Below are 14,384 nucleotides of genomic sequence, written 5' to 3' on the forward strand. Positions count from 1 at the left end.
ATGAAATGCATCCTTCTATTGGCTTTTTGAATTTTTCACCTATGAGAAACCAAAGTAACAGATTGGTGAATATATATATATACATACATACAAACATAGAAGTAAACACAGATATAGATAGAAATTTCTCCAATGTTGTAGATGTCTTTTTGAAATGTACATTTGTTACTTTGGGACATCTATAATATATTAACACTTGTAAAATATCTTATTCTTTATATAATTTTTTAAAGGAAATGTATAAATTGAGTGAATATTTTAAACCATTCTATGTGATTAGTTTAAAAATTCACAAGAAAAAATTTACATTGAAGGATTTCTGTGAGACCTATAATTCAGAGAGATACCAAAAATTAATTTAGGAATAACAGAGCAAAAAAAAAAAAGTGAAATATCATGTGATGTTTTACTTCCAGAGTGCTGTAAACAAAATGGCTATTGATTTTCTTTCCTAGGTATTTGTATTGGATTGACTGCTGTGAATATCCTCACATTGGCAGAGTCGGAATGGATGGGACCAATCAAAGTGTTGTCATAGAAACAAAGATTGCTAGACCTATGGCACTAACAATAGATTATGTCAACCAAAGACTCTACTGGGCTGATGAAAACCACATTGAATTTAGCAACATGGATGGATCTCATAGACACAAAGGTTGGCAGAATACATGAGTCATTATTTTACCAGTGCATAAAATGTTTCTTTAGAAATATGTATTTCATTTATATGCTTTCTCCCATCAAATACATTTCTTAATTTAAGGTTTCATTATTATAATTGTTTATGAAAGCATAAATAAATTAGAATTATATATATTTATCAGAAGTTACATAATTTATACATAAACAATTTTGATACTTCATGCTTTTTCAAATTATTTTTTCCTAAATTTATAGTAAATAGGTGCTAATTTTATAAATTAATATATTCATGTATCCTAGCTGATTTGGAATAACAGAATATTTACTTCTAAATATGAAGTTATTACTGCAATCTGATAGAATATCAGTTTTCCTTTTAAAACCTGAGTAAATATAATTTTTAAAAAAATTATTTATGTATTCTAATTTGTTATATATGATGGAAGAATGCCATTCATTTCATATCATAAATATAGAGCACAAATTTTCAAGTCTCTGGTTGCACACAAAGTATTTTCACAGCATTCATGTCTATATATTAGACAATAAATGAAATATGGATAAATATGATATGGATATAGTAGAAACTACAAAGGATCCAAATTACCCTCAAATATTTTAAATGCACAAGCTTTTTAAGCTTATATTTTTACTGAATAAAGAAGTAAAATGATTCTTTATTATTTTTGGTGACCTAATTTCCCTTTTACTGTCAAGTGTTTTCATTTCTAAATATTGCATAAAATATATCTTCTACAGAGTATTCCCAATTAAAGTCAACCTGTTAGAATGGCCTATCCCAACAGATTGATTTCTTCTCTGGTATTAAGATTATCAAAGAACTCCTAAAGGAGGGCTAAGGAAAGAAGAAAAGCTTTTTGTCAAAATTCAGTTGAGACCATGAAAACATTCCAGTGTGAAGTCCTGAGAAGTATGAAGACCCTGAGTTTCAAAAGGAAAAAGCAAATAAACAAACAAAGAAATGTAAATGGTGCTGAGGCCACACCACTTTGAATTTTACCTTAATTTCTCTGAGTTGATATGTAATCAAATACATCCTTTTAAATAAAAAATGCCAACAAAGTTTTTAAAGATGCTTTCTTAAGGAGAAGAGCATTGAGGTATGATGAGTATATTTCGATGAATCATTTATTTAAGTGTTGACATTCCAATTATAGAGATAAAATATTCATAAAAATGCAATTTGAGTGAAGAATTCGAGATTACTTTAGGATTTTAATTAAAGCAAAAGTAATATTGAAAAATCAAAATCACACTTTGCGTCAGAAGTTAAATCTCACCCAAAAAATCAAATGAAATGTTCTGCGTAACTCTCAGAAGATATAATTGAAAAACTTTTTTTGTGGCAGTTAACTATATAACCATGAACCTGCGCAATTTTAGCATTCATAAAGAACACAAGGTTGTTGCAAATGTATTAATTTGAGTTAAATTTTAACTATACAACAAAATTACAGAAATTTTTGTTTCATAGGTAAATGTTTAAAAATATACCATAGTATAAAATACTTAAGTATATTTTAGTTGAGCCTTTTATGTTTGTGTATCAAAAACTACTTAAAAATGCTAGGTTCATTAAAAACTATGGATTACACCCTCTGGTTATTGTTTTAAAAGTGTACAATGTATAGGCAACTAATCTTCTGAAAAACAATACAAAATTAAATGCATATGAACAAAGTATCCTTCAGTCATGGTAATGTCTTCAGGTAGAAGAACTTGATATCAGAAATTGTACATAATGTATTAAGGAACAAATTATTTGGCTGAAAAATAATCCAGCTTAATGTTATTTTTTAAAACTTGATTTAGAAAATATCTTGAGGCTCAAAAGGGGAGAAAAGGAAAGTAAGAGAATTTTTCCTTCAGAAATATTTTCTTCTGAAGCTTCTCACAGAAAGACTAATGAAAAATTCATTAAGTTCCTTGTCAGGCATCTGCCAATACCTAAGTACACAGGCCAATAATTAGCTGGTAGTTAGTAATGAGGTGCTAAATGTAGCTACCCTGAATTATGCCAACTTCACAGCCAATGAATGAAAGAGACCTTCATTTGCCATATTCGTAAAAAAGGAACTGGATTATTCTACTCTTTGCATTTGTCACATAAACAAAAGAGGATGCTATGCATATTTGTAGGTGGAAAATGAGATTTTTATATCAATAACTTTTATGTTACTTTGGTCACTGACCTCTTTTTTTCTCTTGTTAAGACCAGTATTATTGTTCTCACTTATTTTAGTTTTGTTAAAATTGCAATCCAAGTTAGCCAGAAGAATGTACATGTTACTCATGAAAGTAATTTGAGAATATGAAGAGTGAGAAATTTCAGAACAATGACTCTTTTTCATAAGCCACATTTTAATAGTGGAAAAAAGTTAACCCTTGAATAAAATTTTATGATTTTAAATGGACTTATTATCAAATACATTCTTATTTAACAATACAGTAATTCCATACAGTAAATGAAGTATTATTTGTTATCATTTATTATCATGTACCCAACCTAAGAAACTCTGAAGTTTCTAAGTTCTATGCCATAAAATATTAGATTATATCCAATGTAGATAATGTCTTAAAGTTTACTTGTGAATTTCTGTTTCTCTTCTTCTGCTATATCCTCTACTCCAACTCATCTTCCTACCAAATACAAATACAACATTGTAAAATTAAGCCAAAAAAGAAGAAGAAGAAAAAGTTCACATGCATTAGTTTGGAATGTTGCTAGTTTAGGAGCATGAGGGCAGACTCTTAGTCACATGACTCTCTACCTAATTCCTATTCTATTGTATTTCACTAAAATATAAAGTAAGGTGATATAATAGTAATATTATGACAATGCAATGCAGTATGATACATGCTACTGGATTATTACATCAGGTAGCTTCTTTTAAATTACATGCTCATTGGCTCATTTTTAAACTTTTTTTTCTGATTTTTTTTTTTGTTGCTTTCCCTATTCATTCATTCCTTCTTCATTCATTCAACATTTACTCACCTGTCTTTCTGTTCCATGCATTATTCTATGCCTTGGATTTTGAAAGACAAATAAATTTCTGTCTTCAAAACAAAGTTCAGTGGGGAAAAAGTGATACTCAGGTAAAGACATAAATTATATTGGAGGTAGAAATATATGCAAAACATTGTGAAATGCAGACAGGAGTAGGGAAGGCCTTGTTTAAGTGAGCAGTCTGAGAGGTTTAGTAAAATTTCCTTTATAGGAAAAAGAAGAAGGGATTCTTCACACAGAGAGAATGGTATGTGCAAAGATGTAATAGGGTCTTGAAACAGCATGGGGTTTACACAATTTGGCTATGACTGGAAGTCATATAAGAGGGAGATAATGACACTAGATGAACAAGAGCAAATTGGGGCCAGATTGTGACAAGCTTTGTGTGCTATGTAATTTGGAATTTATCCTTTGGGTCATAGGGAGCCATTGATGGTGTTTAGCTGACAGAGTGCTGTTATTAGATTTGACAACAGCATGGAAAATAAAAGACCCTGGAAGGGCAACCAATTTAGAGACTGTTAAAATATTTTAGGAGAAAATGCTTGAAGTCATTATAGCTGTGGGACTAGGGATACAGTGTTAGATTCAATAGTAATTTAGAAGAAAAAATTGGAGAGATCTGTAAGATAAAATAGTAGAACTATTGGGAGCTGATTTGTAAATAATACGTGAATGATTTGCAGAATTATTCACTTATGGGGAAAAGAATTGCCATTTTTATAACTATTAGTTTCATATATATTCATATATTTTTAAAGAATTAAATGTACTAATGTGAGCCCAACTTAAATGTTCTTACTGAATCTTAAAACTGTTTTGCTGAGAGACTTCTTTTTTGTTTGTTTGTTTGCTTGTTTTGTCAGAGGGAATTGAACCCAGGGCCTCAGACATGCAAGGCATCCTCTCTAACACTGAGCTGCAACCCTAGTCCAAGATGTGCATTAATTTTAATAGCAGGATCAGGAAGACAGCCATTCTAAAGATGTGGTTAAAAACCATGCTCTATTGTAGCTTTCCTTAAAATGCATTTCAGAACACCTAATAATTTACCTAGAAGAAAGAATGCAGACAAGTGAAACTCTGTCCTTCTCCTTTTCTTGAAACACAAAATAGTCCTATTGAGAGACTTGCAATTTGAAGATTCTTGCCAGATATATATATATATATATATATATATATATATAGATAGATAGATAGATATATCTATAGATATATAATCATATTAAGAACTATTCTAGAATACTTCTTAATATGATTCTAAATATGTGAATAATACTATTTTGTATGTCTGTTATATGTCTGTATCTTTGGGTCTGAGTCTTTACTGCCCACATTCACAGATAATTCCTCAGGGAATTTTAGGCTTTTATTTTGAATAAGAAGAAATAAAACTTTGCTGAAGTACAGATCTTTAAGTTAAAGGTGGAGAAAAAAACCTTTCAGGGATTTTAAAGTTTGGGAATCCTAAGATGAGAGTGCATTTGGGATAGGATCAACTGCTCCCTAGCTTCTGTACCCTGAACAGTGTAGGTAATTTCCACAAGCCTCAGTTTCCTAATCTATTGAAATAAGAGTGTTGGGAAAAATGGCATCAAAGGGAATTTTAGAACAATAAATGAAGCCTCCAATTAGGTGAGTCAAACAACACTTTCAGAATCTTTGCCAAACTTCCAAATTTTAATCTCAGATTCGTCTTCAATTTAAGCCTGAGGGAATTTGGAAATCTATGATAATTAGGTGCTTTTTAATTTAGCCTTGATGAGACTCTCAAATTTCCAATTCAAGCCCTAGTTAGTTCTCCCTGAGTATTATCATAACAGTTATTAACATCTTTTAACCCTTGTGAACCCATCAAATTAGTGAGTATTCTCTTTTTAAAATTAAATTTATTTTTAACTGATACATAAAACAGAATTTGTGCATATTAATGGGATAACTTGATATTTCCATTGTGTATACATTGTGTAATGTTTAAATCAGGTTAAATGAAACTGTCTTCTCAAACATTCATCATTTCTTTATAATGAAAATTCCAAATGCTTTCTTACAGGTCTTTAAAATAAACAATTTGTTATAATTACCTATAATTACACCACTATACAATAGCACATCAGAACTTCTTGGTAAAAACATACTTGAGCATCACATTTTACTAGATGTTTGGCACACACTGTTTTTTTTTTTTTTATTTAGGTTTTCAATGGCCATTTTCTTGGTCTGCTCCTGGGGTTGAAAGAGCAAGAACCATACTCATACTCATTATTTTTATTAGAATTCTACCATGTCTAAAGGACTTTGTGTAATGCAGTGTTCGCTTTTTAAATCACCCCATCTTCCAATTCTGCAAAATAATTGCCATGAAAGCCATTTTACATCAAGGAAATGGGTTCAAAGAAATTAAATATTTTAACAAAAGCCAAAAAACTAGTAATCAAGTTAATCAGAATTTTAACCCATAATGATCTGACTCCAACGCTTGCATCACTTTCATGATTCATGGTCCATGTTTTTGAACAGATAAGTGAAAATGTGATGTCCACGGGTTACAGTCTCTAATAAAATGTGCTAGAACATAAGTTCACACTTAGACAAATACAGGTGTGTCCACTTGAATGCTTTCAAGTTGTTTTTAATAGTGAACATAAATTGCATATATGAGAAACAATCAAATGTCTACTAATTTCAGCAACCAGAACATATGATTATAAAAGAATCAATATATTTTGCGAAGCCTTTTTTTTTTTTTTTCATTTCTCTGTGGAGAATGATAAAGTTGCTTAGAAACCTATTCCCTGCATCTTAGTTTGATTTCGCTTCTATAATGAAATACCTGTTCAATTTATAAACAACAATAACAAAAAATCATCGCCTCTGTTCTGGAGACTAAAGGTCCAAGAACAAAGGTTAGTGAGGACTCTCACTGCTTCCCAAGTGGCACCTGCTTGCTTGTCCCCACATGGTGGAAGAGAAAGGCAGCTCTCTAGTCTCTTTTTTATAATCCCACCTATGGAGGTGAAGTCATCATGACTTGATCACTTCCCAAAGACCACCTTATAAACTATTACATTGGGCATTCACATTTCAAATAAATGGGCGGGGGGTACCACCATTGAGACCCTGCTTTAGTGGAGTAGTTTGATATTGCAATTTGCTATTTCCTAGTAACTACATCTCCTGAAGGTAGACAAATGTTTAATACTTATTTTGAATTTCATATTACAGAATCTGTGACATTTGAGATCTCTTGTTATTGATTTTGGGTATTCCCAAATGTACAGTTTTTGTTTTTTTTTTTTTTTTTCAAATGATTTGTCTGTCTATACAACACAACTTACAAGTATCTCCTAAAAAAATTTAGCAATAATTCTGCATATTTATCTTAGCTTAGACGTTCTGTTTTCCATTTAATTAAGTATGACATCATTTATTTAAAATAAAATTAAATGTGAGAAATTCTATTTAGATGGAAATTTCATTCTAATTATGTCAAAGTAAAAAAAAAATCATATGTGATTCTTAGGTTTTTTTTTTTTTTTTTTTTTGGTACCATTGAACTTAAGATCAGACAGTGTCTTGACAAAGGCTGAAAATACTTTCTGAAAAGTAAAAATATAAGAGTAAGCTAAGACAAAGTTATTTTAAAATTTGAGATTCTAAGTTTATGTGTTCCGCAGAAATTTTTTCCAAAGTACCTTTCAGCATATCACTACGTGGTTTAATCTTATATTAAATATCTTGGTTGTTTACATAGCTTATACAACATACTGGAAAAATTTATAGTCATAACTGCTGATTTCTCTGAAGAGTAATGTTTGGGTATGACAGTAAGTTATAGACTATCATTGAAGTGTCTGTTGTACTTTGGACAAACTGTATAAAATTCCATGCACTTATGTTACTGGAACTCTTCATTTAGAGAATAACTACATCTATATCCCTAGACCTGAAGATTCTAAATATTAAAGTGGCAGTATTGTAGTCTAACTCTATTGTTAGTATGTTGCTCTGGGGAATTCAGTTTATGTTGTGAGGGAGTAGTAATGTGTTTGGATTTAAAAATCTAAATCATAACCCATGCAGTGATAGTCTTATTAATGTTGGAAAAGGAATCCAGATCTCAGCATGCCACTGGTGAAATGGCATAAAATACATTTAAAAGGTTCTCTTCTGACGTGGAAAAAAAAAAAAAGGAGGAAAGAAAACAAAGGGGGGATGATTTTCTTTTGTACCTCTTGAAACTTAATAGCTGTTGCATTGGAGTCTTTAGAAAATTTAAATATCCACCAAAGCTCGCTAAGAAAGAGAAGAAACCTAATGAGCAGCCCCCTACTATTTTATAATATTCTAGAGTGTTTCATACTTGGTAAGATTTTGCATTTCAGTACTTTTGAAAAAATATCCCTATCATTCACAGTCCATTACAAACAGTAGACTTCACAGGCTATTTTATGCCAACAGTGTTGATGTGCTACTGTTTACAATACAATAAAAATTAATGAAAGGAAGCAAAATACAATTCAGTTACTATAGAAGTGTTCCTGAACCAGGAAAATAAATTGAAATTAACTGCTATTTCTAAAAAGTCTCAGAATTTCAGTGTGAATCATGTCTTTCAGATTTGTCCCTTGAATAGGACATGCTACATTAAATTTCATGTGTGTTTAAATAGATTATACTTTATTTTTGCTAATGTCATATGTGTTTGATATACTTTTTAATATGGGGACATTTAAAACATTATCCTACTTTGAATTTTCAATCACTTTTAGCAACCTCATCTATCTCAAATATGAGATATTGTAATATGCACACAGGAGGAGTAGATTGGGGATCAGTAGACTCACCTCAGGTCCAGTTACTCCCCAATCTAGGTAATTCCTTTGCTACACTATCGGTCAATGCTCTTTTGCACAGAATAGGGCTTCTATACATTTCTTAATGTGAATTGACTGAGGTTGAAACTGGAGCAGAGAAGGATAGCCTATCAATTCCATTACTTACCCCTATTTATAGCTAAGACTCCCTAGAACTCATTTGCTTGTAATGTATTACACTCCTCTCTGCTTTTATCCTACAAGCATATTTATTTGCACAAATGTTAGAAGGCCGGATGCTGCATTCATGTAAATGCCTGTACTTGGTATCTGTTCAATGACAAAGTACTCTTTATCATCTTCAGTTTTCTTTAGGATTTTCTTAACAAAGATATTCCTAAGGCACATGTGTGTAGAATATCATAAATCTTATACTTATGATATATACTGAAAGCCAGGCTCAGAAAACATATTTCCAAGAGCTTGTGAAGGTTGGTATCAGCAATAGAAAGGCCCTCAAAATTTCACAGTAACAGAAATATCCCTTTACACAGTGCATCAAAAAGTGTTGCTTTGCTTACTTCAAAGAATGGAAAGCAATGTCATTTCAAGAGATGATATTTCCAGGAAAAGTCTAGTTCTCAGAATTCATTTTCACAGTCTGCTCTAAACACTTCATATAACTTCACCTAAGTCCACATTCATTAACAGCATTATTCCTTTTAGATGTTAAATTATTGAAATAGCCACATCTGACTTCCTACTGTGTTAATTTAAAAATAGGTGAGATGGAGGGAAGAACTGAGTTGTGATAACACTAATATTTCTAGATGACATAGAAAGTATATATTATTTGAGGTGAGAAGGTGGACAAAATGATGCAAGAAATGTCACAAAAATATGGAGCATGAATTACTTAGGCCTTTTTAATAGTGACTTAAATACTGTATTCATTTTTAATATTGCCTTCATAAAAGTGATGCATTTCAAAAAATAGTAATGCGGTAATACAAATTACCACACTATAGAGAGACACACGACTTTAGTTTGGTCCTTTGATCAAGTATCAATATAGAAAAGGCAGTCTCTTGTAATAGGTGGTATTAGCTTAGATCAGCTATGCCATATGATGTATATTGAATGAAAGAACATTGTTTTTCTTCCCTAGCACGACATTGAAGAACCATGATTTTTTTATTGGAAAAATATCTTTTCAATAGTCTATAAAAATATTTGGAAATATTATCTATTATGAGTGTTCCTGTCATCTCTTAATACTGCTATTCATTTTAAACAATGAATTTTGAATCCATTTGCCTGAAAATCTATTTTTGGTACTACTCATTACCATTAAGCACAATTGCATTAGAGTAGGCAGGCAAAATGGCTATAGAGGATAACAATAAATGCAACATCTTGTAGCTTACTGTTGATGGTTCAGAGGAAAAAATTATTTAAAAAAAATCTGCAAGCAAAGCTGAAGGGGACATAATTACTGACAAAGAACAGATGTCCTTGGCTCTGAGATTACATAAAGCACACTGTTTTGTTGTGGTGTTTGTAACTAAAGCTACTGGCTCAGCAGTCATTCTCTGAAGATTAGTATACCCTGGCTATTTTCCCACCCACCCACTCTACTCTGTTGTTTTTTTGTAAATGAGAGACCATTATCCACCCACATCCACTGACCACTCTCTTCCACCTACTGACCTCTGTCTTCCATTTTCTCTGGCATGATGACCCACTTTGTTACCACAGTCTAAGCCTTTGCAGTTTTGTCCTAGCCTATAGAGTTTTATAGTCTTCATTTAATCTCACCTTGTTTTCTTCAGTGATGGTTGTTTTTCTTTGTTTCATGTATTCATTTTATGTTTTTTTTTTTTTGTGTGTGTGTGTGTGTGTGTGTGTGTGTGTGTTTTGCTATTTTAGTCACGCCCAGCTTCCCTATTTATGTGTGCTATTATCCTTTTGTAAGCATATCAGGGAAAAATGTTAGTGATAGGTTCTCTCAAAACAAAGGTGCTCTAAGTCTTTTCTGAAGACAGTAGGTGCTCTAGTCAGGCTAAATCATTTGTACCATATTGCCAAGGGAATGGTGTCATTGATGGCTTTGATCTATGGGGGGGCGGGGGCGGGGATATGCAACATAAAAAAATATAAGGAATTTTAATTGCAGGGAATCTTATTTTCCCATCTTTGCTTCTTTTGCCCTGTTCCAGGTGCTGGAAGGCTGGTTGCTATGATTTACATCACCCAGGCTCTTTTCCCTTCTGGTCTTAAGTAGACTTTATTCTGTGGGATGCACTGGCAGAACATTAGGTGGTGGACAAAGGGGATATTTCAATGTTATTCCACCCCCTTTCCTTCCAGCCCAACCACAGTGATTTAGCAATGACTGAGTTCGTCCACCAATGGCTACTCTTCTTGTTGAGTGACTTTTTTCTCTCAGCTACATTTTTTTCACCAGGTTCTGGCAAAAGATCTAGGAAAAATAATCTGTAATTGGTCCTTTAGATAGGACCATACCTCTATAAATAATTTCAATATTAAATTTTTCAATTATCATTTGAAGGTGTGTTTTCTGTTTATTGCTGGAACTGTGACTTGTTCAAAAGAGACTGAAGATATTCAAAACAAGGAGAAAAGGGCTGATGATATAAGATAGCCATAGAACCCTTGCCTGACATGTGCAAAAAAGAAATAAACAAAAAAAGAAAAACAACAAACAACAAACTCATAGGTAGAATGCTTGTTTAAAGGAGAAAAATTCAAATAGTTTTTGATTTTGAGAATATATGAACTTTTATTGGGGTAAGGGCATCAAGAATGAAAAAAATTGAAGTCTTAAAATATATTTTACAAAGTAGAAAAAAAATTAATGTTTAAATTGGTGGTCTTGTTAATTTTAAAGTCTTGGGAGATTAATCTTTCATTGTCAATTTTATATCAAAGTTCAGTTTGACCATAAAGTATCACAATTTGTTTAAGTATTTTCTTCCAAATACAATGTAACAACTCATAACAAATCAATTCTACACTCTAGTTATTTCTTTATCTTTATTTCACCATAAAAATAATTATAGAATATAATGTTTGCATTCTTTAAATTATATGTTTTACATTTGAAAGTATTGGAAAGTCTTTATAGACATTTTAAGTAATAAATTCCAGTAATCACTGGCCATAAATCATTATTTGGAAATATCACTTGGATCCTAAACATAAACCTTGGAAGAGAAATTGGAGAAAAAAATGGATATCACTAATAAAATGTATAAGTACTAATCCACTGTGCAAATTCATGTCCCTTCTGTTGGTAGCCCAGTATTATGCCCTTCTATAACACAATGAAATTTCAACTCAACAAAAGATGAGACCTCTGGTTCTTGTACACTTTTGCTCTATATTAGTGAAAATGTAAAATTAGAATGAGGTTATCCAGGAAGGTACTTATTTGGCATGATAAATACTATTCAAAGAAATGACTCATCAGGCGTATTCAGATAGGCTGTCTCTGGTTTAGAGGCAGCACTTCGGAAAATAGCATGCTCTGGGTTACCCCCTCTTCTGTCTGTCACATTAACCATGAAGCCTTAGCAGGATGCCAGCCAACCTGACTAAAAGGGAGAAACTCCACAAGAGAATATTTCCTTGATGATGATGATGATGATGATATGATGATTTTGCCAAATATCAACTCCCTTCTTCTGACATATACAGTCTATGAGATGAAAATTAGGAAACTAGTGCTTGAGTAAAATGCTCGAAACAGTACAATAAATAATGCTGTTACATAGAGCAGAGGCATAACTACAGTAAGCAGCTTTAAAATAGGCTTTATATATATGATAAGTAGCTGTTAAACTACAGCTTTCCCAGCAGTTCTAATTTTCTTTTTTGCATGTGTCTCCAGGATACCTGTAAATAAAAGGTTCCTTAAATTTACTCTTCACATTTTTCTTTTAATTAACTAAATAGAGTCTTACATGGGAATATCATTGTAATATTTTTTCTTAGAAATATAGGTATCATCATTTTGAGAAAACACTGATTACTTACTTATTCCCATAAAATCAGCCACATCTCAGTGTTAGAGTTTATGCAGTATTCCTCTTGAACCATCACACTGCATGTTTGTCATCTCCACTTACTGTCACACTATGTTGTAATATATCTGTATTGCTGCTGTTATGTATTTCTATGTGTGACATATTGCTACACATAAGTACATGCATACATAGTAGATAAAGACATATATCACATGTATATATAAATGTGCGTAACGTAAAAATGAACAGACAACCAAAACCAATTATTTTGTTTTCTTTCTATTATTTCAGAATGAGAAAAGTTTCTTGTATGAAAATAAATGACATTTTAGCCCAGAACATATTTTTTTCATTTAATCGCTATGTAGATTGTACTCTTCATATGTTGATAGAAAATTTTAAAAAAAGGAAAATACTTTTATTTATTTATACTTATCATTGAACAGTTAATATAAGTTTTTTTTTTTTTTTTTTTTTTTTTTTAACAGAAACTTAAGCAGATAGTCAATTAACTCTTCTTGAAGAGATTTAGGTCCTAAGGAGGAAATGAAACATACTGCTAAAGTTATAAGCTAAATAGTAAAAAAAAAAAAAAAAAAAGAGGGGGGGGGGCGGCATTATGTGAGGATTTTCATTTGTTTTGGTTTCTTTTGTTTTGCCTGATTTCCATTGGTGTTGCTTGTGGTATTAAAAGAGCTTGGACAGATGGAGCCAGGGTGTGTCATATGTATGGGTCTGGGATTGTCCGTGTTGATATTTTTAGTTTTTCTCTAGGACAAATACTCTGGTGGTTGTGTTTGATGTTGTTCAGGAAGTAAGCATGTTTACCAAATGAGCAGACCTGGAATGGGATTCCAAAGCTGCTAGTATCAGTCCTGTTCTTCTCTGCCAACATCAAACAAGGAGTTGAAACAAACAGATGGTCCCTTTGGGCAAATAGACTAATTTTCCTCACTTTAACCTGACTTTTTATACGTACTTGGTACATTCATCTATGTACTATTTTTCTGAAGTAAGAATTAACTTTTCTGATTTCCTTTAAGTTATCATTTTTTCATAACACGAGTTTCTGATGGGTGGAGGGTTTTTACGTACATAAATTGTCCCATGTCTAGAAAAAATAACAATGCAATTGCAACCAAGACACTAAATAAACTGTGTTTAATAGGTTGTTTATGTAATTTTCCCATTACTTTATGTAGTCTACTTAGTTGGGTTTCTAAGCTAGGATGGTGAAGGGATTAAAACTAGCAGCCAGAGATGCTGTCTTAGATTCAAATGCCACTACCTTCATTTACTAATGTTTTCGACTCACCTTTATTAGGTTTTCCAAATTTTGGTTTTCTCAATTGCAAAGAGAAGTCCACTATCTTACAGTAAGTAGAGTTTTGGGAAATACTAAATGAATTAAGGCACATAAAGTCAATATCCTTGTGCAGAATTCTCAACCTCAAAACTATTGATATTTGCACCTGATAATACTTTTTATATGATACAAGAACCTCCAAACACTTGGAGAGGCACTGGACTAGTTCTGAAGCCTGTGCTTAATAAATATCAGCTACAGTTATTGCTGAATAGTTGCAAAGACTGTGCTATTTTTGAAATGCTAATTGGCAAATTCTTAGAATGATTTTACATTTTTCACAGAAATTAATTGAATCTCTCAAGGACTGAGTTTAAAAAGAAATGATTGATTTTTGTGCCCATATTTAATGATGAAATTACTTCCTTTGCATCTAAAGATATACAAATTCAGTATGTTTCAGCACCTCATAATTTTTTACAATTTTTTTCCCAGTTTCCCAACATACATATAAGGGTTAAAAACTCATAATGATCACC

The 14,384-nt window shown here is 31.8% G+C and overlaps 1 protein-coding gene across 1 annotated transcript in view; it reads left to right on the plus strand.

Moving 5' to 3' along the window:
* Lrp1b (LDL receptor related protein 1B) overlaps positions 1-14,384 on the plus strand; it is a 1,514,976-nt gene that overhangs the window by 1,288,905 nt on the left and 211,687 nt on the right. The window contains exon 60 of the mRNA XM_071619306.1: positions 456-655. Within this exon, the coding sequence (XP_071475407.1) occupies positions 456-655 (200 nt within the window). The remainder of the gene's footprint in view (positions 1-455; positions 656-14,384) is intronic.

The sequence above is a fragment of the Marmota flaviventris genome, chromosome 11 (assembly GCF_047511675.1).
Source record: "Marmota flaviventris isolate mMarFla1 chromosome 11, mMarFla1.hap1, whole genome shotgun sequence".
NCBI lineage: Eukaryota > Metazoa > Chordata > Mammalia > Rodentia > Sciuridae > Marmota > Marmota flaviventris.